We start from the raw sequence: 24,017 nt of genomic DNA, 5'->3' as shown, positions 1-24,017 counted from the left end.
CATATATACATACATACATATATATATATATCCACACACACATACTGAAATATATATGTATATTTATATATAAAAATAAACTTAAATTGACTCAATACACAACATAAATATTAATATTAAAAAAATTATATATGGAAAGGAGGAAATCGCAGGCTGGCACGTCTGCAGTCCGACGTTGCAAACTGGGGGCGAGTTGGGCAGCCTCTGTCGCCTTTCCTCCAGCGATAACAGCGCTATTAAAGATGCCCACGTGGCAACTCTGCCAATGTTTGCTTTTCGAGTTAAGGCCCATTGACTTCAACGGGAGTTACTTCCAAGTTATGGCAGCGAAAGCAGCTGCGGGCAAGTTTTGCCACGTGGGGTTTTAAAGGCAGCATGCAAGGTTTTGCCTTATTATTATTATTATTATTATTATTATTATTATTATTATTATTAACACGCTACCAAAACTGCATTTCTATATATTGCCCCCTGAGTGGTTTACCATTGCATTAAACATACAATCAGAAAAATATATATAGTATGAATTGGCTGCACGCATGCAAATAGAAGATAAAACAGGCAACAGCTGAAAACGCTAGCCACATTAAAATAAACTCAACAGTGTAAATAAGTTTTGATGGATGTAATAATGGAATACTGAATGGTATAGTTTCTGTAAAATAATGCAGGCAAAGTAAAATGATCCATGGAAAGAGAAGAAGGGAAGTCACGGATATTTTAAGGATGTAAAAATGAGTAAATTGTAAAACAGAAAATTTAATAAAAATTATAGATATATAAAAAAGATAAAACAAGCAAAAATGTCCCCAGCAGCACAAATCAACATGAAACAGGATAAAATCCCAAAGGGTTGAGGAATATAAAAAGTACTAAAAATATGCAAATGTTGTGCAAAGGCCTGTAAGAAAAAGTGTTTTAGCTGGTGGTAGGTTACGATGCAAGTATCTTTGAGGGCATTGCAGTGGGTTGCTATTTTTTTAAAAATGATATTTATTAAAGTTTCAAAAAAGTTACAAAGGAAAAAAAGAAACAAAAAATATAAAATACAGAAAAATAAAAACAGTTAAAAACAAGTCAATCTTTCCATGTCTTGTCTTTCATTTACTTGTTTCCCTGACTTCCTCACACCTCCCTTTTTTGTATTCTAGTTCAATTAGTTATTTCAGCAAATCCTTTCCATTTTTACTTTTATCTTAATAATTTATCTTACTATATTGTAACTTTACATTCTCACCTGTTAACAATCCATTTTTACATACCCCTGTAACATTACTGCTAAAACCATATAACTTCATTCCAGCATCCTTCTAACATTCCTTAATTTTACAGTGTTTCTGTGCAGTGGGTTGCTATTAACTCCAAAGGTCCCCTCTGTAGTAACCCATTCACCTCATTTCACTGGGTGAGGGAACATGAGGACATCACAAGCTCTTAGGGGCCAAGCTTGAGCGGTATTTGTGGGAGAAGACAGTCCTTTGAGATAACTTGGCGGAAAATTATTTGGGGCTTTGAAGGTTAACGTCAGCACTTTGAATTGGACACAGAAATGGACCGGAAGTCATCGCAGACGACAAAAATGTGTGCTGGCGTCCCGTGAACCAGCTGACGGTCCTGGGTTGCTTTCAAAGCATGGCGCATTGCACTGATCAAAACACATTGACTGCGGGGAGGTCATTTAAAGGAGGCAAATATTGCTTTCAAGTAGTAGCCATCAAAGTTCTCTGCACTGTTGTTTTTTAAATGACCATAATTAATGAATTATTCCATACAACTAACATAGTGAGGAAACATGCCTTCGAGGGATTCAGCTGATTTAGTCTTCAATGGTTTAGCATTAAAAAAAAGTGGGACAAACAAGTTCACCGCATGTTCTTTGTTAAAGGAAAATATAATGAAAATGATGTATAGATGGTATTTGACTCCTGTAAAATTAGCAAGGATATATCATAATTGTGACAATATATGTTGGAAATGTAAAGAAAAGGAAGGAACCTTTTATCATATGTGGTGGACCTGTCCCAAGGTGGAAGACTTCTGGGGAAAGATTTATAATGAATTGAACAAAATGTTGAAATATACATTTATAAAGAAACCAGAGGCCTTTCTTCTTGGAATAACAGGTTTGGAATTGCCGAAGAAAGATGTTAAATTATTTTTGTATGCCACAACTGCTGCTCATATTTTGTTAGCTAAAAAGTGGAAAACCCAATAATTACCAACAATAGAAGAATGGCAGATGAAGATGATGGAATTTTCGGAGCTAGCTGACCTAACCGGAAGAGTCCGCGACCAGAAGGAGGAGGAGTATCAGGAAGAGTGGAATAAATTTAATGATTATTTAGTTAAATTTGTTAAGTTAAATTAACTGAAAATAGCTTGCAGATACTTAATGGGCTTAGGATTTTATTTATGTTAAGTGATGAATTAATATGTTTAATTCCATAAGGATGTTAATGTTTAAGTTAAATTTCATAAAAATTGGGATTTGGAAAACCGTTAAAAGGACATGCAATGAAATTCAACCAAGGGGATGCGAGGAAGTCACTTAACAAAGTTAATAACTGTAATTTTCAATAAGGTTATGATTTATGTTTGTTTGTCTTGTGTGTGTGTTTGTTTGTTTGTTTGTTTATAATATTGTGAAAACTAATAAAATTTTTGAAAGAAAAAAGTGGGACAAAGGAAAACTATTCCATTTTCGCACCTTTCATTTCAGGAGCTAAACAGAGTTGGGGGTTTATAAGCCTTTAGCTCGATTCCTGTGTTATAATAATATTGAATGTGTAGCCTATGCCATTTCAATTATAGTCTGTCCTTTTTTGCCTTTTATTTTTTTTACACAATATGGACATGCATGCATTCCTCTTTGGTAAACATTTTCCATTGCGATTTCACTAGATTTTCAAGGCTATGTCGAGCTTGGGCAAGCCATTTTCTCAGGTAAGCGTTCCACAAAGCCGGCATCTTGTTTAAATTCTCTTATCACATGCGGTATTTGCATGCTGGTAAATTCTGAGCCCTACAGTGCTGCTGCTGGCATGCCAACACGGCAGGCATATGGGCCAGCTCAAGCAATAACACCATTTAAATGACATGACAGGCATAGTTTGGTGGTACAGTGCATGCCTTGCATGCAAAAGGTCTCTACTTCTATCCCTGGGTGTCCCCAGGCAGGGCTGGGAAAGACTTCGGCCTGAAACCTTGGACAGCCATTTCTTAAGTCAGTGTCAACAATAGATGAATCAATGCTCCAAGTTGGCCTAAGGCAAGCTCCCTCTGTCATATAGGCAAATGCTTCACCAGTGGCCAGCATGACATGAAATTTGGCCTCAGAATACCTTGATCATTGTTTCCTCATACTGAAAGCTTTGGGAAGAGAGCAATGGTAAATTCACACGACCCTTTTGGCACAACAGAATGTGGTTATGGTGTTTTAGACTTGGATTCGATGTTCGAGAGGTTTGGCAGAGCGCCTTTATATGACTGCAGTTTGTGATGAAGAATACTATACACTGGTTCAGTATCTCTATCAACATAAAGCAATGTACAGTGGTACCTCAGGTTAAGAACTTAATTCATTCTGGAGGTCTGTTCTTAACCTGAAGCACCACTTTAGCTAATGGGGCCTCCCGCTGCTGCCGCACCACTGCAGCATGATTTCTGTTCTCATCATGAAGCAAAGTTCTTAACCTGAGGTAATATTTCTGGGTTAGCGGAGTCTGTACCCTGAAGCGTATGTAACCAGAGGTACCACTGTCCAGGCTAATTGGGTTTGATTTTTTCAGTGCCTTTAGATAGAATGTGCCAAGTGGCATCAACAGTACAGTGGACGCTTGGGTTGCGAACGTGATCCGTGTGGGAGGCATGTTTGCAATCCGCAGCATTCTCAACCCGCAGCGCCGCATCTGCGCACGCACGGGTCACAATTCGGCACTTCTGCGCATGCGCAAAGAGCGATTTAGTGTTTCTCCGCATTCACGAGCGCCGAAACCCAGAAGTAACCCGTTCCGGTACTTCTGGGTTCGGTGAAGGGCAACCCGAAAACGGGATCTACATTGTCTCCCATTATGTTTCCGAGCACAATTCAAAGTGTTGGTGCTGACCTCAAAAGCCCTAAATGGTTTAGGCCCTGTATACCTGAAGAAGCGTCTCCATCCTCATCATTTAGCCCAGACACTGAGGTCCAGCTCCGAGGGCCTTCTGGTGGTTCCCTCACTGCATGGTTACAGGGAACCCAGGCAGAGGGTCATCTTGGCAATGGTGACTTCCCCGTGGAATGCCCTCCCGTCAGACGTCAAGAACATAAACAACTATCTGAAGGCAGCCCTGTATAGGGAAGTTTTTAATGTTTGGAGTTTTATTGTGTTTGGTGTTCTAATTTTCTGGAAGCTGCCCAGAGTGGTTGGGGCAACCCAGTCAGATGGGCAGCATGTTAAAAATAAATTGTTGTTATTATCATTATTATTAAGAATAGTAGTAAAGCATGGGAGTTACCTGCCAGATTGCTCAGTGACAAAACAGATGCCAGCTGTTGCACTTTACTACCTTTTGAATACACAGCTCCAGGTCTAGCTCAGAAAATGCACCACTGGGTATGTGTCCTACATTTAACATAGTCTTCCATTTTAATATTGTTCACATAATTTCACATGTTCCTAGAGTTAAAATACTTCTAGGCAACAAGAAAGACAAATTAAATTTGGAAGCACTGTTATTCTTCAAAATAAATTTGAAAGAAGCTATTAGAAATGATAAATATTTGGCATGAGGCCACTCTCAGGTTTCTATACTGTATTCTTGAGTTCAGGGAAGGCTTTGGTTGTCTACAAAGCTTAATTTCTGTAGAGCAATGAGAGACAGATTTCCTTACCAAATCATTGAAGATACATGATATGACAGTATTTTAAAACAAGCACGTGATCAAGCATAGACTTCTGGGACAGGAAGATACAACTACAAAAAGCAGAAAATACTCCTGAACCAAAATCTGCTGCCTAGGTTGTAAAAAACTATAAGCCTGTCAATACAAGACATTAATAAATAATTAAAATGCAAAACAGCTGTACGTATTAAAAAGTGCATTATTTAATAAAAATCGCTCCAATTCAATTATTATTTTTATAGAAAAATATTAAAGCTTCAATATTGCACTGGAATGCTGATTAAAAGGCGTTAGCCTTTACAGCCCATACTGTAAAATTGTCTTTCTTGATATTATTGATAGTTGACATTCCATGAATACAATCCCATTTTGCTGCTTGAGTACAGTTTTTCATTAATGTGATGATCTTGAGGTAGAACGTTTTCCTTCATTATTATTTTTCTTCACAACTTTGCCGCAGACTAAATCATACCGATTCTTCAGGAAAAGGCTCCAAAGCTTTCTCCGCGTTCTTCCAGTTGTGGAAGTTTTCTTGATACCATTCAACTAGGACAAGAAAAGGAAGATTTCAAAGCATGAATATGTAATAAGCAATCTTACAGTGATATTCCATGCAGGCTCAAACACACACAAAATCATTAAGTGCATTAATGTTCTTCACTTTGAAGAAGGTTTCCATCTCTTGATTTTTTTGGTAGCTGTCAGAGAACTGCCATCGGAGCCAGAGGCGGAGGGAAGGCTCCAGAGGGATGCCGGAGAGGGTCCCAGTAGGGAGAGAGGCAGCTCATCTGCTGGAGAAGGAAATCAGCGTAACACCAGTGGAGAAGGGGGGCAGATGGGGGAATCGGAGAGGAGGCTCCAGGACTCCTCGCCGGAGACCAGCGGGGAGAGCACAGGTACTCCGCTGCCCACACCCTCCCTGCGCAGAAGACTTCCGCGCAGGGAGAGTAGGAGGAGACTTGGCGTCAAAGAACTTCTTTGCTGGAAGAAGTTCAAGAAACGCCCACTGATGGATTCTGCCAGCGATTGAGGCAGCCACGGGTGAGAGGCTGTCCAGACAGAAAGGGTTCAACCAGGTAACCTAGCCAGGAGTGGCGACAACTTACGCACGAGCAACCCCTAGAACCATTACAGCAGTACATTTCAAGGATTCAGGAACCAAAAGGCACAAATAAAAAGCTTTGGTTTATGGCGGTTTAAATGTCGTTAACAGCAGAGTAACAATGCCAGACATTTAGGATTAAGCAGGGCATTTGATCGCCCCAAAAGGAAGTCAATTTCATCTCACAGCATATATAGACTTGTTTCTCTGGTTGGAACCAGAGAAAGGTATGCAGAACTCTACTCTCACAACAAGCCATCCTATCTTCCTCTACAGACCCTTGTGTCTCTTGAGAAGGCACTCCCACTCCTCAAGGTCCACAGGGTTTTAGCACAAGTTGGTGAAACTCAGGCAATACTTGCAAGAGCAGAGTTGGCTTTTGCTCACACACAGAAGGCCCTGAATTCCAGGTTAGCTTGTGAACAAATATTTGTCTTATGGAAGTTTAAATCAAGGTCTGCAGTCCTTTGCCAAGTTTCCAGAGCAGCCTAGGAACTTAATGGGGCACTTAAGCTAATGGTGGAAACCAGTGCTTTTTTTCTGGGGATACGCATACCCCTAAATATTTTGTAAATCTAAGTTTGGCCTCATTGAGGGGCAGTATTTAAATATGGGTAGGAAAATGAGAGTACCCCTAAACATTTCTTTAGGGGGGAAAAGCACTGGTGCAAACTACAGAAGTGAAATTCCTTCAACGGCAACCAAGCACATACCACGTCCAAACGTAAATGATGTATGTGAAAAGTGCTTATGTGGTCTAGTCTAACAGTTGCCTTGAATTAGATAATTTTTATTCTCATATTTCTTACTGCTTCCCCCACCCCAACATACAGTGCTTACTCTCAAGCTCACAGAAGCAACATTTATTTCCTCTCTTATCATTACAGCCATACCTTGGAAGTCGAATGGAATCCATCCCGGAAGTCCGTTCGACTTCCAAAACGTTTGGAAACCAAAGCATGATTGGCTGCAGGAAGCTCCTGCAGCCAATCGGAAGCCGCAGAAGCCCTGCCAGACATTCGACTTCCAAACGAACGTTCAAAAACCAGAACACTCACTTCCGGGTTTCGATCGTTCGGGAGCCGATTTGTTCGGGAGCCAAGGAGTTTGGGATCCAAGGTACGACTGTATATACAAACAAAAATACAATGGGAGGTTCAAAGCCTTTACTTTAAAAATTCTAGCTTTAGCTAATTCAGTAAACAGCTTACTCTCCAAAGTAACCTATAAAAAACAGGTTTTTTGAAAACAGTGCTTCCCTATTTTCCTTCCACTCTCATTCCAGATTTAGTATCAATACAACATACTGGTTTTCTTTATTCCTTCATTCCAAGGCACTTTAGGTCTCCAACCCAAGCTGTGCATTTTTCCAGAATTCATTGGATATCCCAAGTCATTCGTAGGCCTTTAAATAAATGAGAAGAGTGTTATTCCAATGGAAAACTCAAAGTTTCATACATTATGTGTATTAATTACCTTCAAAGGACATTTAGAAGTTCAGCACTTTATTCCTTTGGATTAATCTTTAGGCTGCCCTTCTCTTGTTAAACACGCATGATTTACACAGAATAGTCTATATTCACAAATATTACGCACTTGCAAGGCACCCAAATAATTTCCAATCTGTGACTCGATTACTGCAATCACAGACCCGAGTGTGAGTAATCATAGAAAAGATCAGTCATGTGGGGCAGAAAAATATACTACCACTAACCTCAAACATGGGAAATTTATTTGGAATATTATGGATGAATACCAATGAATCTGAGCAGTTGTAATTGCATTTTCAGATGACTGTCCCTGGCAGGTGCATAGATGTATTCATATACATTCTGATTATGAATACCTTTATTTTAGTTTTAATTTATATAACCCATCACAATTCCAGTCACTAAATGGGGCGTGTGTAAATTAAAACCATGTGGAACACATAACACAAACATGCCAAATCAGATCCCAGTCAATTTTTATTTTTTAAAAAAAACAAATTAGAAAGGAGTATTATGAACATCCTTAAGCCCTAACACCAACAGCATTTTTCAGGAAATGTATCAAAACGTTGAAATGGAGTTTTGAAAGCCCTTGCATATTCAAAACTCCATTTCAAAGTTTACTACATTTCTGTCCCACTCTTTGTCCAAGGAGCTCTCATCGTATCCTAACAACTCTAGAAGATTGCTTAGGCTGAAATAGTCATAAGCTTCATTGTTGTGAAATGATTCAACCTCAAGTAAAAGGTAAAGGACCCTGCACAGTTAAGTCCAGTCAAAGGCGACTATGGGGTTGTGGTGCTCATCTCGCTTCAGGCCGAGGGAGCCAGCGTTTGTCCACAGACAGCTTTCCGGGTCATGTGGCCAGCATGACTAAACTGCTTCTGGTACAACGGAACCAGAGCACACGGAAACGCCGTTTACCTTCCCACCACAGTGGTACCTATTTATCTACTTGCACTGAACTGCTAGATTGGCAGGAGCTGGGACAGACCAAAGGAAGCTCATCCCGTCGTAGGGATTTGAACCGCCAACCTTCCAAACGGCAAGCCCAAGAGGTTCAGTGGTTTAGACCACAGCGCCACCCGCATCCCTTCAACCTCAAGTATTCTTGATTCAAGACTCATATTTTATCTATTACACCACACTGAGAACTTCTAATTTCTCATAAAAGAAAACCACTCTTTCTACAACCCTAAATGTATTAAGCGAGACCATATGCAGATGAAACATTTTATTGGTACATGTAAAGAAAATGAGATAGATAAGAACAAGTCACATTTAGGACTATTTCAGTAGCTCCACTAGCAATAAACAACATTCATCAAATCAGTTAACTTAGGTTCATTGATTCAATCATTCTGCGTGAATTCAGATGTGGGGATTACTGTGTTAGTTTTTCTTATTATATATAACATTTCTTTCCCGATTTCAAAAGTTCCTTTCACACTGAAGTACTTGTTTCATTCTGGAGTGGCGGCTTTTTGATCGATATATCACCATGTTACACTAAATTGATTGATATACCACGTTACACTAAATATAATAATAATAATAATAATAATAATAATAATAATAATAATAATAATAATAATAATTTATTATTTATACCCCGCCCATCTGGCTGAGTTTCCCCAGCCACTCTGGGCGGCTCCCAATCAGTGTTAAAAACAGTACAGCATTACATATTAAAAACTTCCCTGAACAGGGCTGCCTTAAGATGTTTTCTGAATATCAGGTAATTCTTTATCTCTTTGACATCTGATGGGAGGGCGTTCCATAGGGTGGGCGCCACTACCGAGAAGGCCCTCTGTCTGGTTCCCTGTAGCCTCACTTCTCGCAATGAGGGAACCACCAGAAGGCCCTCGGCGCTGGATCTCTACTAAACTGATATACCACCATGTTACACTAAATTTTAAATGGCAGGAAAGGAGTGCATGCTGGGATACCACCCCAAAACTTGTCACATGAAATTAAAACGCCAGATTCCTGTGGTCTTCCAAGCTAAAAGAGTTGGATACAGAATTTATCTGTAAAGCAATTAATGCTAAATTCAGCCAGATTTCCATTGTGTGAAAGATCAAATGCAATGCAGAAAATAACAGGAAATGCCAGGAAGACCAAAAAATTGCCGTGTGACCGCAGACCCAATTGAATATCTCTTGTGGTGTTTTTGGTTTTTCAAGAAGAAGCTTCATTATATGAAATCTTTAACTGAATTGCTTCAGGGAACTATAAAACAGAAATAAAATATCCCAGTAAAAATACTGGGTAGTTTGGCTCATTACTTTTATATCCAAATCCAAGCATAGGGTCTTTGTTTAACTGTAGCAATAAACTATAAGCTACTTTCAAATAGTTATAGCTACTTTCAAATAGTTAAAAGTCTCAAGCAAGTCACTTGATGGTTGGTAAAACATAAAAGCAGTGTCTACGCCAATATGAAATGCAGTGACTTGGCTTGCATGCAAAGCTACTCCAAAGGTTTGTTCTGGCTTCACTGCTCATGGTAGTGTGTATTGGTCTAAACCACTGAGCCTCTTGGGCTTGCTGGTCAGAAGGTCGGTGGTTCGAATCCCCGCGACAGGATGAGCTCCCATTGCTCTGTCCCAGCTCCTGCCAACCTAGCAGTTCGAAAGCACACCAGTGCAAGTACACCCTTGTGCACATTAATTGAAACAAAAAATGTTGTTTAGTGTACAAAACTCACATATACGTACAATATATTTAAGCAGCCTTTGAACACGGTTTGGCATGGAGTCTACTAGTTTCGAACAGTCACTGCTGATTTTTGGATCCCTGGACCACACTTGAATCAGCGCCTGAGTTTCTCCATAGTCATACAGTCTACAGCACGGAGGCGACTTTTGCATATAGCCCACAAATTCTCAATGGGATTTATGTCTGGGGAATTCCCTGGCCAATCAAGTACTGCTCTGTCATGAATTTCTTCACCACTTTTGATGTGTGACAGAGGGCAAGGTCCTGCTGCAATATCCCAGTAGTGTCAGGATACCTCTTTTCCAGCTCTGGAATAACTCTCTTTGGTAGAACCTCAATATATTGCGGCAAGCGCATCATTCCTTCTATTGGCTGCAGGCTTCCGACACCACAATGATCAAGTGACTTTTCGTGTTTGTTTTGAGTACAGGATTACGAGGAAGACAGAAAACATGCTTTGTTTCAATTAATTTGCACAAGGGTGTAGATAAATAGGTACCACTGTGGCGGGAAGGCGTTTCCATGCGCTCTGGCTTCTGTCACAGTGTCCCATTGTGCAAGAAGCGGTTTAGTCATGCTGGCCACATGACCCAGAAAGCTGTCTGTGAACACGCCGGCTCCCTCGGCCTGAAAGCAAGATGAGCGCCACAACCCCATAGTCACCTTTGACTGGACTTAACCGTCCAGGGGTCCTTTACCTTTTTACCTTGGGCACCCAGGACCAAACTCACCTTCCTATCCTGGAGCAGGAAAGGATTGTACAGCAAAGCTCCATGCTTGCCTCTCTATGCCACAGCCCAACCTACAAAGGGTGGGGGGTGGAGGGCAGAGGAGCTCAAAATTTGGCTTCGCTGTAACATAAGGAAAACATTCTGTACCACTAAAGAAGAGGACACATTATATTACCCAAATTAAGATGGCATCTGAAATCCTGTGGGATATTTTACAGGACAGGACAAAATATTTGAAACGAAATAATAAATATCTTACCTGTCTTTAACATAATCCATCCAATATTCTGTCTCTGCTTCAGAACTGGTATTTTTAATCTGTAAATCAGGAGGGAGGGGGGAGATCTATGTCAGCAGTGAGAGACTTAACATTTAACAAAACGTTTTTGATTTCTATTGCATTGTAAGCACAACTACTTCTAATGAACAGATTTCCACAAACATTTCCATCCTCTGTTTTGTTTAAAATGTAGACGATTCCCAAGTGCTGCTAGCCGTATCTATAAAACTACTAAGGAAAACAAGAGACGTAAGTTGTGAGAAACACTCAAGTGGCCGTAAATAAATCTTACATTTAAGATGCTAAGTGCTAGCTAGTCGGCCGAAATCAAAGGTGTTTATCTTTTGGTGTATGTGACTAACATGGTTACTAAATATATTCTGAGCCATGCAATATTGACCGTAATATAAGAGCATGAAGCCATGCAGATTAGTGATGAGGATTTGCCCTAGTAGTTTGAATGGAACTACCTTGCATCACTTAAAGAGAAGAGAAAGAACTGCTGTGTTCTTATATAATTGGTGATACCTGAAAGTGTCAGGAAGGGAGACTCTAATGGAATTAATGGGTACATCCATAAACACAACATTTCAGTGAGGAGTCCACCATAGGAAGTCTGCTGTAATTGGGCAAGCCACATTCTTCCCTGGTTTGAACTTGGGGGGGGGGGGAACGACAAGGATTGGTTTGAGCAGAAAATGGATTGAGGGCTGTCACACGAAAGGGCGGAACAAGCTTGTTCTCTCCTACTCTAGAGGGTAACACCTGAACCAATGGCTTCAAGTTACAGGGAAATTCTGGCTAAGAGTTCTTCGACAGTGGAACGGTTCCTCATGGAAAAGGGTTGACCCTTCTTCCCGGAAGGTTTTTAAGCAGCGGTTGAATGACCTCCTGCATTTAGTTGAGATTCCTTTGTGGCTTAGGGCCCTCGTATTTACAGGACCGCCTCTCCTGGCATGCCCCACAGAGGACCTTAAAGCATGAATAATCATAGTTTAGAGGTCCCGGGCCCTAAGGAAGTCAGATTATCCTCCACCAGGGCCAGGGCCTTCTCAGTGATGGCTCCGACCTGGTGGAATGCTCTGTCCCAGGAGACCAGGGCCTTGCAGGGCCTGTAAGACAGAGCTATTTCACCTGGCTTTCAATTTGAACTTAGCCTGATCTTTTATTCCCCTTCCTTCCCTCCCCCTCCCCTTTTTATGAAGATTACCCGCTCTGGGATCCCACAGCTAATTCTCCCCTGGTCTCCTTGTTGGACCAAATAGGACTAATCTAACCAGCTAGCCCTGGTGATCATCTAATGTTTATTGGATGGATTTCCCCCCTAAATTGATTTTTGAATTCTGAATTTATTGTTCTTCACATTTTTTCCTGTATTTTATGCTGTTTTTTTTGCATCAATTAAGTGTTTTAAATTTGTTGTTAGCCTCCCTGAGCCCGGTTTTCTGAACCGGGAAGGGCGGGGTATAAATAAAAATGTATTACTATTATTATTATTGCAGGGAGCTGGACTAGATGACCCTCAGGATCCCTTCCAACTGTACAATTCTATGATTCTACCCTATCAACCTTCCTCTATGAAAGCCCAACTGATTTCTCTAGCATCAGAAATGAAGCCACTTTTCTTGTCATTGAAGTTTTCCAAGTGTTGTGGGAGGGGAGTATTGGCTTGTTTTTGTTTTCTATTACATATTTTGTGTTCTCATTTTGTATTTTATGTTGTGAAACACTATGGGATCTTTGGATGAAGGGCAGCATACAAATTTAATAACAGCAATAATAATAATAGTTACAGTGGTACCTCAGGTTAAGTACTTAATTCATTCCGGAGGTCCGTTCTTAACCTGAAACTGTTCTTAACCTGAAGCACCACTTTAGCTAATGGGGCCTCCTGCTGCCGCCATGCTGCCGGAGCACGATTTTTGTTCTCATCCTGAAGCAAAGTTCTTAACCTGAAGCACTATTTTTGGGTTAGCGGAGTCTTTAACCTGAAGCGTATGTAACCTGAGGTACCACTGTATAGGCAAAAAGAGGTTAAGTCAAATGTTTAAACATATAAGCATGCGAGTGCTAGAAAATAAACAAAAAAACCCAAAAGCAGAGAGCCTTCCTGAAATATGATGGAAATGAATTTGTCAACACAGGATCAAAGGCAGAGCAAACAGACCCCACTGGTTAGTAAAATAAAACTTTGCACATGCTCCCCCATTTCCAAATGTATCTGCACACACACATCTTACAGAGTCATTTACTGAAATGTACCAATAGAGTTCATTTGTCCTAGTCAGTATTTATTGCTACTAAGCCACCAATTTCCAACACTGTTTGTTACTCACTAGATGGATTAATTCCTTTGCAAGTTGTGCAATCGACATCTCAAAGCTGGTCCCAATGTTGTAGATTTCCCCTGGCTGCCCCTTCTTCATAACAGTAAGAAATGCTTCGGCTACATCACTGGCATAAAGAAAATTTCTTCTCTGAAGTCCTGAGCCATGAATACAGCTACAAGCAAGTAAGACAGTGCATACATTTAGCATTGCTTTCAAACGCTATTCTAACATTCCAGCCAGGTTTGCAAAATCATAAACTGCTTACAAAGGGCAAAGTATGTGATAACAAAACACAACCTCCATTCATGCTAATTCTTCACAATGGCAATAAATCTGGTGGCACACACAGCAAGTTACAAAGAATTACGGAAAAGTGGCTGTTGCACTGCACCCTGTGTCAGACTTTGCACTACAGAGTGTGTCCTAGCAGTGTTAAAACATATAACAGGTGTAAATCCATGTCAATGAGAAACTACAAGACCAAGAAAACAAATCTTCTTTACCCCAGCTTTATACATTCTCTTCAGCAAGGTTTTAAATTAGCGAAAAGCATGAAACAGTGACTCTGCTATGTCATCTATGACCTCTTGTGGTGGGACGGAGTATTAAGAAACCATATACCTATTGTTGTTGGTTAAAAGCAGTTGTGCATGCAGGTTTTGTCCCAGGGCAGTGCGGTCTCAAAACGTGACCCATTTTACTGTCCGGACTGATTTTAGCACGGGGTGTTCAATTTCAAGGGTGCATGTGACTGACTTAGCTTGCCATACACTTATACCAGAAGGGGCAGGGGGACCGAATATGACTGTGATACATACCATTTTCTGTTCTGCTGCAAGCGAGAAATGAACTTTGGAATAACCTAAGAAACATTAAAAATAGGCAGCAATTGTTAATCCAGGCTACTTAAAGAGAATGATAAACCTTTCAGCTTTTTTGAAATATTTGTGTGAGAACATATTTAATTCTAGCAACGGACAGTAATAGAAACCACCAATCACTTGTAGCAGTGCCTTCTTTTTTCTTTTTTTAAAGGGAAGGGGCTGAAACGACACCCTGCTCCATCTCCTAAACAGCCAATTAAAAGCCAAAATGTTTTCAATTATGGGTTCTGCACACACAATTTTGGCTGCTGGATCGGAGAGGTGAACTGGACGGGTAGCACTTAGCTGCATGCATGGTTCCTCACCCGGCTGGGATTCACTATTTGCATGGAAGCCTATTTTCACACGCTAGAATCCCTAGCTAGATGAATGGCCAACTCTTAATATTTGACGGCATGCACATTAGTAAGCTGTAATTCTACAGAACAGAGACCACGTAATAAATGCTTGGCAAAGTACTGTGGCGTGTTAACTGAGGGCTCACAAAGGGTCTGTTTAATAAAAGAAATGCCTTCATCTCACTTACTTTTTCTGGAAACTGATGGGGTCCATAAACATTGCTGCTCCGCGTGATAACCACTGGAAACTGTAAAGGATATACTATGAGTGTGCCAGCACAAATTCAAGGAGAACAGCCATAAAAAAGCTTGCGATGGCTTAGATCCTAACTCAGGTTCTGCTGGTGGGGGGCATCTCCCCTTCCTCCCACCACCCAGCTGATTTTCCCCTGTGAAACCTGCTCTAGGGTGTTGGTATATCCTCCCAAGCAGCATGAGAAGCATGTGAGGGGAGAGACTTCATCAGGCAAGGCCTTCTTCCATCTGCCTTGCCCCACCCGCCAGTCTCTGCTTCTCAGTTTGTATTGTATTATTTTATGCACTGTGATTTGCCGATGTTTTGCTGATTATAGTTTAGCAATTATTTATTGTAATTGTTAAGAGTGGATTTCTGTTTAATTTTTTATATGCTGATATTTAATATTATTCTATACTATTCTAATGGATTGTTGTACATTACTTTATTTGATATATGTTGCTTAAAGTTATGTTTTATTATCACATTTTTGAATTGGATTGTTATAAGGTGTACATTCTTTGTTTCTTCAGCTTGTAAACCGCCTTGGGTATTGTAAAATAGAAAGACTGTACAGTGGTACCTCGGGTTACATACGCTTCAGGTTACATACACTTCAGTTTACAGACTCCGCTAACGCAGAAATAGTACCTCGGGTTAAGAACTTTGCTTCAGGATGAGAACAGAAATTGTGCTCTGGCGGCGCGGTGGCAGCGGGAGGCCCCATTAGCTAAAGTGGTGCTTCAGGTTAAGAACAGTGTCAGGTTAAGAACGGACCTCCGGAGGTACCATTGTATACAAATTAAAAGTGAAGTGAAATGAAAAAATCATGTCCTAGCCTCACAGCTCCCTCTGCAAATGAAACAAGCCCACCTGTTTGCAGGGGACTAGTAAGGATACAAACCAATGCCTTCTTCCACAAACAGTAGAAGCAGTAAGTGGTGCACTTTTCACAGCTCTGAAGAATATCAGCTAAGATCAAAATACAGTTGTACCTCGCAAGACGAATGCCTCATAAAATGAAAAACTCGCAAGACAAAAGAGTTTTTCGTTTTTTGAGTTGTTTCGCAAGACGAATTTCCCTATGGGCTTGCTTCGGAAGACGAAAACGTCTTGCAAGTTTGTGTCCTTTTTTTGAGACTTTTTTGAGGTTTTTGAAGACTTTGGTGATTTTTGAAGCTTTTCCAAAACTTATTTTGCAGCTATTTGGTAAGTTAAACTTTTAAAACTTTTTTGGGGGTTTTTGGATTTTGGGTTGGAATCCATGCGTCGTAAGACAAAAAATTCGCAAGATGAAAAAACACGCAGAACGAATTAATTTCGTCTTACGAGGTACCACTGTAATACACTTTTGGGATAGGACTTTGGGCCCTATTGCATGTTATACAATGGCAAGCCTGGGCTTATCACCATGTACACAAACTAAAAAAACTTTGCTCCTTGACAAGCATACAGTGGTACTTCAGGTTAAGTACTTAATTCGTTCCAGAGGTCTTTACTTAACCTGAAACTGTTCTTAATCTGAAGCACCACTTTAGCTAATGGGGTCTCCTGCTCCTACGCCGCCGGAGCATGATTTCTGTTCTCATCCTGAAGCAAAGTTCTTAACCTGAAGCAATATTTCTGGGTTAGCAGAGTCTGTAACCTGAAGCGTCTGTAACCTGAAGCGTATGTAACCCGAGTTACCACTGTATATCGTGCCACGTGGCCACCAGGCCCAGCAAGAGTAATTAGTGGTGTTCTATTTTAAAGTATTCCTTGCTTCCAATATGGAGAAGCAGAAGGGGACTCTGGGACATGCTTCACTTCTCTTAAAGGCTGGGCTTTGGGGTCAAAGGCTAAACAGATATTCTCGAAAGAGGGAAAAGCCAGACGTTATCAGGAAATTGATACTTGTGGTGCAGCATTTCACTGAAAACCACAAACAAGCATAGCAAGTTTAGCAGGTTACATATCAAGTTTTTAAATGTTCATTTTTTGTTGTAAGTAAGCCCACAGCAAAAATATAACTACCATATTTTATACTGGAAATCTACTATGTATTTTAAAACTCGCTGGTACCAGCATAGCAGGGGTAGCCAATATTGTGTCCTCCAGCTCCCATCAGCCCTAGCCAGCATGGACAATGGTGAGGAATGTGAGTTGTAGTCCCATCGTATCTGGAGGACACAACATTGGCTAGCCCATTAAACATAAGGAAATTGACTTCTGACTAAATGTATATAGTTTGCGGTGGTAACTTCTTTAACCTCAGTGTGGGTTGTTGTGCATTTCTTCTGTGTCCAAAACATCTTTGGGCATATGGACCATGTTCAGAAATTCAAATAATTAATAATAGTACCTAAAATACCAAGTTTCATATCTGCTTACCTGGTATCTTTCCCAATATGACTGGACAATGCATTCAGCTGCCGCCTTAGAAGCTGCATAAGGATTTGACGGTTCTTTAGATGAGGATTCATCAAATTCCTAGAACAATTTTTTTACATGCCAGACATTCAAAGTCTTAAAAAGAATTTATATTGATTTACAAGGCAGCTTAAAATGACTCTAGTTAATCGCCAGATTCTCACATAATGCTAAACTATGGCTTATTTAACAAACCTCAAATTAACCATGAGCTGTCTGATAAAGCAGCAAAGAACAGCTTGTTCCTCCACTGTTTGGGATTTTTTTAACACTAGCCTTGTGTCTTTGTAGCTTAGTGAGCATCTGGGGTTAAGCAACCAAACAAACTATGGTTATGGAAGGGTACTAGACTCACACATTAAGAGCAAGTCATAAGTAAAACAAAGCAGGGTTTGTAAGCCAGCAACAAATCACAACTTTATATTCCAGTTCCTTGGTAATAAACAGTTATGTCATTTGCCAGTGTTTTCAGAAAACAGTAATTCATGGCTTAAATAGTCTACAAACTAGACTAGTGATTGAGGATAAACTTGAAACTAGAAACATTAAGTTACTAATGTAGCAGTAATTCATAGAAACATTGTTCAGTTTGGCTAATGGTTGCACAATACTAAATTCTACATTTATATACCAACAGTAATGTTTAAGATAGTTGTGGATTTGCACGCAAATTGTTACTTTAGACACCTTTCCTTTTTTGGTTTGAGTTAACACAAATAAGCAGTGCAAGCTTGCCAAAAACATGTAGTAAATTAAAAAAAACACCTCCACCACTTTGAAATAAATACAAAATGCTATATACGGAGTGAAAAAATTTAAGAGGTTTTTCTCATTGCTAATAAATTAAAAAATTAAAAGAATTAAAAAATAGTCTAGTAGCACCTTAGAGACCAACTAAGTTTGTTCTAGGTGTAAGCTTTCATGTGCATGAAGAGTAGCTGAAGAAGTGTGCATGCACACGAAAGCTCATACCTAGAACAAACTTAGTTGGTCTCTAAGGTACTACTAGACTATTTTTTTAAAAAAAATAATTTTAAAAAATTTATTTATTTATTTCGACTGCATCAGACCAACAAGGCTACCTACCTGAATCTTTCTCATTGCTAGTTATCTAACATTATACCCAAATAATACTTCCACTCTCTAATTAGCAGTAGTGCTAAGAAAAATCTACCCCCAGCTAAGCACATAAGGATAAAATACTAACCCACTTACCTAGAAGTAAGCCCTGCTGAATTCAATAGGGCTTACTTCTGAGTAGATGTTGGTTAGGATTGTGCTGCAAGATACCCCAAAGGGCCTGATCCTTTTCCTAGCAGATGCAGCTGAAATCATGGAAAAAGGGAGAGTGATCCTGTCTACCTATATAGTATAAGGAAACCACCCTGCCCAAAGTGTTCTCCTAAATTCAACTCTGACTACCTTTACCAGTAATTAATATTTTACTCTTGCTCCGTGACAAGTGAGGTTTTATGTTCCATCCTCTTACTGAAAAAAAAGCATTTACTTGCACAGCAATCCTAAAATACCAAAGTACTAACAAAAACTCTTGCATCCTTTAAAGACAGCAGAATCAACAACGTTTTAGGTCAAATTTGTACCAGCACATTCCTTCTGTGTAAGATTATCATTATCTTTTGGTTATTTTCAAGTGGCCGAACATTGGTGTAAATGTAAAACAATATGCTTACTAAGTTGGAAACAAGAGAGGCTCAGTTCCAATGTTTGTCTATTTTTATTGGTTGGTCATGGGAAGTAAAGTGGTATTAGTTAAACAAAGCTAACAGTCTCCACTTACTGGTCATTGCAAGATCAAGGCCTGTTTAATTCACCCAAGAGATGTAGGAAACTCATTTAATTCATGCTCACCTTGTTGTAGCTTCCCCCATAAACTTCATCAGTACTGACATATATGAACTTCTCCACATTAGCCTCATAAGCAGCACCAACCAGAATGCAAGTTCCATAAACGTTGACATAGTTGAATTCAAGCTTATGCCAAAAAGAAAGATCTAAGTTTTGAAACAAAATAATAAAGAGAAATGTACGTCAAACTTGGTACCAAAAAAAGCCTGAGGCCATGATCTCTGGGAGATCTTCAGACCTACAACATGAACTCAAGTAAAAGAAAAAATGTTGTCTCCATATGCAGTAGAACAAAACTACTCTTAAGAGAGCAGTCCTACACACAAGAAGCTGGTATAAAGCAAGCCAGTGTAAATTAAGCCATGATAAAGTTCCATCAGACCCAAACTCCACTCAGCAGCAGAGCTACTGCAGGCTGATCCCTACGGGGCCTAATAACAACAATAATAAAAAAATTATTATTTATACCCCACCCATCTGGCTGGGTTTCCCCAGCCACTCTGAGCAGCTCCTATTAAAAACATTAATCAGGTCCATGGGCCAGATGTGCTGTGCCACTTACAGCAGCAGCATAATTATCACCTGACGTCAAAAGTTTAAGCAATGATGAATCAAGGGACACAATGGCAAAACAGTAAAACGTAGCAATTTACGCACATTGTCACTAGGAGTACAGCAGGATAGGTGTCCAGCTATGTTAGCAGTGCCAGCATAAGCAGTTTCCTCTGCCCCTCGTGCAAAAACTGGAAGCTACTACTACTAGTAGATTATTGTAGTGACAGGCAATGCTCACCTACATGTGTTTGAGCTGCAAAATGTAGCACTATGTCAAATTTCTCAGCCTCAAATAATGCTTTTACAAAATTGGGTTCACAGATATCTCCCTATAAAAGATGAAAAGTATAAAATTAGTATTCAACATCAGCTTTGGTTATGTATGCCCAAAACTCTTCAACTACACCAAATCTTACACCTGTTGCAGAAAGTTTAATATTTTCACTTCACAAAGCTCTGCGGAGGGATGCTCCAGTCAGTTCTAACTTCAGTGAACACAGTGAAATATTCAGTAACAAAGAAAAGAAAAAGCTACCAGTTCCATGTCAGTTAACAAGACTTACGCTCAGGTAAGTCTGCACAGGTATGCATCCTTTATATTGTAGGTGGTTTTTAAAATAAAAATGAATTACCCCCCCCCCAAAAAAAGATCTAGTTTACCTGGATAAACTTGTAGTTCTGTCTCTCAGAAACTCTCTCAAGATTTTTTAAGCTTGCACAATAGTCCAGCTTAACAGCAAAAAAAGAAAATAACAGAGAAGTTTTATTTCTAGAGTCAAACCTCTGCTCCTCCATTTTTTCTCATAGCACTCTCTTCCAACCCACCTTCTCTGTATCTTAGGACTCATACAAATCAACCCTTTTAATTAAACTCGTGTGTCTTGGTATGAAATAAATGAAAATAATCACATCCACATTTCAATTACAAAAATAATGTCAAGAAAATCAATTCTTAAGAGAGAGAAAAAGTATAATGAAAGCAGTTGTTTAATGACAACTCCTTGGTCTGCAGAGTTAATATCTGAAGGAGACATAGAGACTGTATTTTCATTATAAACTCTTCCAAGGAAGAACTTAATTTTTTATTTACATGGATAAATGTGCAAGACACACAGAACTGGTCAATGAGAAGACCAAAAGCCAGGATTACAAAAAGAAACAGTGTGGAAGTCAGTAACAGTAAGCTGTGAAGGATGATAAGTTTTTTTTTTCTTCATTAATGACAATGCACTGAACTTCATCGTTTAGAATCTGTTACCAGGTATAATATGTATCATATGAAGAAACCTTAAGTGGTATCTGTAATCTATACTCTGAGTGATCCTTCAATTTATATAAGAACAAGGAGGTATATTGAGGAAGTTGGAATGACTATTTTTATTATATTATAGCAACAAAGAAACTGCTGAACAGGGTTGGAATCTAGTGTAACCTTAGGCCACCTTAATTTACACTAGCTCACTTTACATCAGCTTCTTCTGCATGGGATTTCTCCCTTAGAGCATGGCTATTTGGATTAAAGTGGCATAGCTGCAAACATTCAAATCTCATTTACTGTTGTTTATCTCCAGAGCTAAGTAAATAGAGTATTTTGCAAGACACTGGCCTTCTGGATCAAAATTCACCATGGCAGCACATGCTTATGAGTTCCATGGTAATGGCTTACTTTAAAATGAAGACCTGAAATCTTGCATGCAGTCACCTATTGCCTGTCAAGTATATGTTGGCTTGCTAGTTTATGTTTATTTCAGCAAAAGAGTCTTACCTTATCAAGATTAATAATCATATAGTTTGGATGCTTCTCTACGAGGGAAACCACTACATGAGATGCACTGCAGGTTTTGAAGAAAAAACAAAAAATCAACATATTTCAAATTCAAACTGCATTGATTTCAGATACACTTCCAAAACACATACACACATGTACCAGTCCCATGCTGCTCCCTTGTTTCTGCTGCTATGGTCAGATTGCTTTTTCTGTCACTAAGACTGGCACACCGCAAAAGAGTCTTGTGGCAATGTCTCACGAACTGTCTCTCAAGAAATAAGCCTGAACAGAGAAGCAAATCTCAGTGGAAAATATATTCACTTGCGGACTCTTAGAATATTTGTAAACTTTTTTCAGAATAATCCAAAATATTGTTTTCTTTAAGAAGCAACTGTGGTTTTCTTTAAGAAACAAAAACATAAAAAGCTTCTGGCAAATAAGCAACCTACCTAAAGGTAAAGGTAAAGGTACCCCTGCCCGTACGGGCCAGTCTTGACAGACTCTGGGGTTGTGTGCCCATCTCACTTAAGAGGCCAGGGGCCAGCGCTGTCCGAAGACACTTCCGGGTCACGTGGCCAGCGTGACATCGCTGCTCTGGCGAGCCAGAGCCGCACACGGAAACGCCGTTTACCTTCCCGCTAGTAAGCGGTCCCTATTTATCTACTTGCACCCGGAGGTGCTTTCGAACTGCTAGGTTGGCAGGCGCTGGGACCGAGCAGCGGGAGCGCACCCCGCCGCAGGGATTCGAACCGCCGACCTTTCAATCGGCAAGTCCTAGGCGCTGAGGCTTTAACCCACAGCACCACCTGCGTCCCTAAGCAACCTACCTACCCACCTCCAAATAGTTTGAACTTCCCACCCCTTTATTAGGGGCATTAAGAAATAAGTGACACCCTTTCCAGTCACACATATTAGGATTTCTTTATTTTTACAGTCATGGAAAACATGACATGGGCCTCATGAATGAATGTCAATGAAGATGAATAAGACACCTTTCTCTCTTTTCAAACCCGTATTTTCTGAGAAGGAAAGCTTAAAGCCTTTAATCCCTTGCCCCAAACTCACCCCAACCCAACCCTGTAAGCGGACACAAGCCAAATCACAAATGGTAGGTAAAGAATGACCCTGCAGCTCACCAGGTAGAGGAATTATACTAAAACCTATTGCTTTCCTCTCTTTTTCTTAAGTAGCAAACACAAGCAAGTTTTTGTTTTTGTTTTGTAAAGAACTTCAATGGAGAAGGATAAGACACCTTTCTTTCCTAGCCCATATTTTCTGAGAAGGAAATCTTAATAGGTAAAGAACTACCCTGCAGCTCACCAGGTAGAGGAGTTATACCAAAACCTATTGCTTTCCTCTCTTTTTCTTAAGTAGCTAACACTAGCATGGGTTTTTTTTGTTGTTTTTTGTTTTGTTTTTGGTAAAGAACTTCAATGGAGAAGAAAAATAAGACACCTTTTTCTCTTTCCAAGCCCATATTTTCAGAGAAGGAAAGCTTAGCAGATAAAGAACTACCCTGCAGCTAACCAAGTAGAGGAGTTATACTAAAACCTATTGCTTTCCTCTCTTTTTCTTAAGTAGCAAACACAAGCAAGTTTGTTTTTTCGTTGTAAAGAACTTCAATGGAGAAGAAACATAAGAAACCTTTCTCTCTTTCCAGGCCCATATTTTCTGAGAAGGAAATCTTAATAGGTAAAGAACTACCCTGCAGCTCACCAGGTAGAGGAGTTATACTAAAACCTATTTTTGCAAGCTTTTTTTTTTTAAGGAAGTGATACTCCGGTAATTTCGCAAGGCTGCTTGAAAGGCAAGCTGGCAGAGAAAGCAGGCCAAAAGTTTTTGGTTTTTTAAACACACACACAACCCTAGGCACCTTTACTCAGGAGTAAGCCCACCCCATCCTATTCAATGCGCTTTTTGCTCCTTTCGCGAGGGCTTTTAGGGAGCCTGAAAGCCCCCCCCCCCAAAAAAAAACACCCAACCCAGGCGAGAATTTACATGAAGCCCGCGCCGCCGGTCACCAAAATCCTCTTGGCGAAGCCCGGGGGGAGCGGGGCGGCCTCGGACCCGGACAACCCCCCAGACATTCTCCCCACAGCTGGAGAGCCTTTCCTTCCTCCCTCTCTCGCCTCCTCCCCGTCGACGCGTCACTTCCGCCACGGCTGTATACGTCACTTCCGCCTGCTACTGTCACCTACAGCGACCTTTGCACGTGCGCCTCTATCTTCGTTCGGCGAACGTAGCGCAAGGGTGGGGGGGTGTCCTGGGCATGCGCACTCGGGCGCTCGTCTCTTTCTAAAACTGGGCGTGATAAAATAAAGTTGTTCCCCCCCCAAAAAATATATATATTCAGTTTTTTTCTGTTATGTGGCAACGATGTGCTTTTTCCTTCTGTCGTCGACCGCCTTGAGCGCGGCTGGCAC

At 40.2% G+C, this 24,017-nt stretch overlaps 1 protein-coding gene across 3 annotated transcripts; it reads right to left on the bottom strand.

Moving 5' to 3' along the window:
* Positions 1 to 4,605: 4,605 nt before the first annotated feature.
* Positions 4,606 to 23,763, bottom strand: TGDS (TDP-glucose 4,6-dehydratase). 3 transcript variants are annotated; one of them, XM_081908254.1, is made up of 12 exons: positions 23,593 to 23,761; positions 21,592 to 21,658; positions 20,487 to 20,555; positions 20,065 to 20,155; positions 19,275 to 19,417; positions 17,367 to 17,465; positions 14,950 to 15,009; positions 14,358 to 14,401; positions 13,546 to 13,711; positions 11,189 to 11,247; positions 7,295 to 7,392; positions 4,606 to 5,431 (listed from the first exon to the last, which is right to left on the bottom strand). In XM_081908254.1, the coding sequence occupies exons 1-12, from the start codon at positions 23,679 to 23,681 to the stop codon at positions 5,352 to 5,354; spliced, it is 1,065 nt and encodes a 354-aa protein (XP_081764380.1). In that variant the 5' UTR covers positions 23,682 to 23,761; the 3' UTR covers positions 4,606 to 5,351. The 3 variants fall into 3 exon arrangements, with proteins under 3 accessions (XP_081764380.1, XP_081764382.1, XP_081764381.1); XM_081908256.1 differs by lacking the exons at positions 4,606 to 5,431; positions 7,295 to 7,392 and adding an exon at positions 9,365 to 9,709 and having other exon boundaries at positions 23,593 to 23,762; XM_081908255.1 differs by lacking the exons at positions 4,606 to 5,431; positions 7,295 to 7,392 and adding an exon at positions 10,911 to 11,000 and having other exon boundaries at positions 23,593 to 23,763.
* Between the last annotated feature and the right edge of the window lie 254 nt (positions 23,764 to 24,017).

This window comes from Podarcis melisellensis (assembly GCF_964234715.1).
Source record: "Podarcis melisellensis genome assembly, chromosome: 4".
In the NCBI taxonomy this organism is placed as follows: Eukaryota; Metazoa; Chordata; class Lepidosauria; order Squamata; family Lacertidae; genus Podarcis; species Podarcis melisellensis.
The sequence above is the reverse complement of the archived record's forward strand: the minus strand, read 5'-3'. Positions and strand labels throughout refer to the sequence as shown.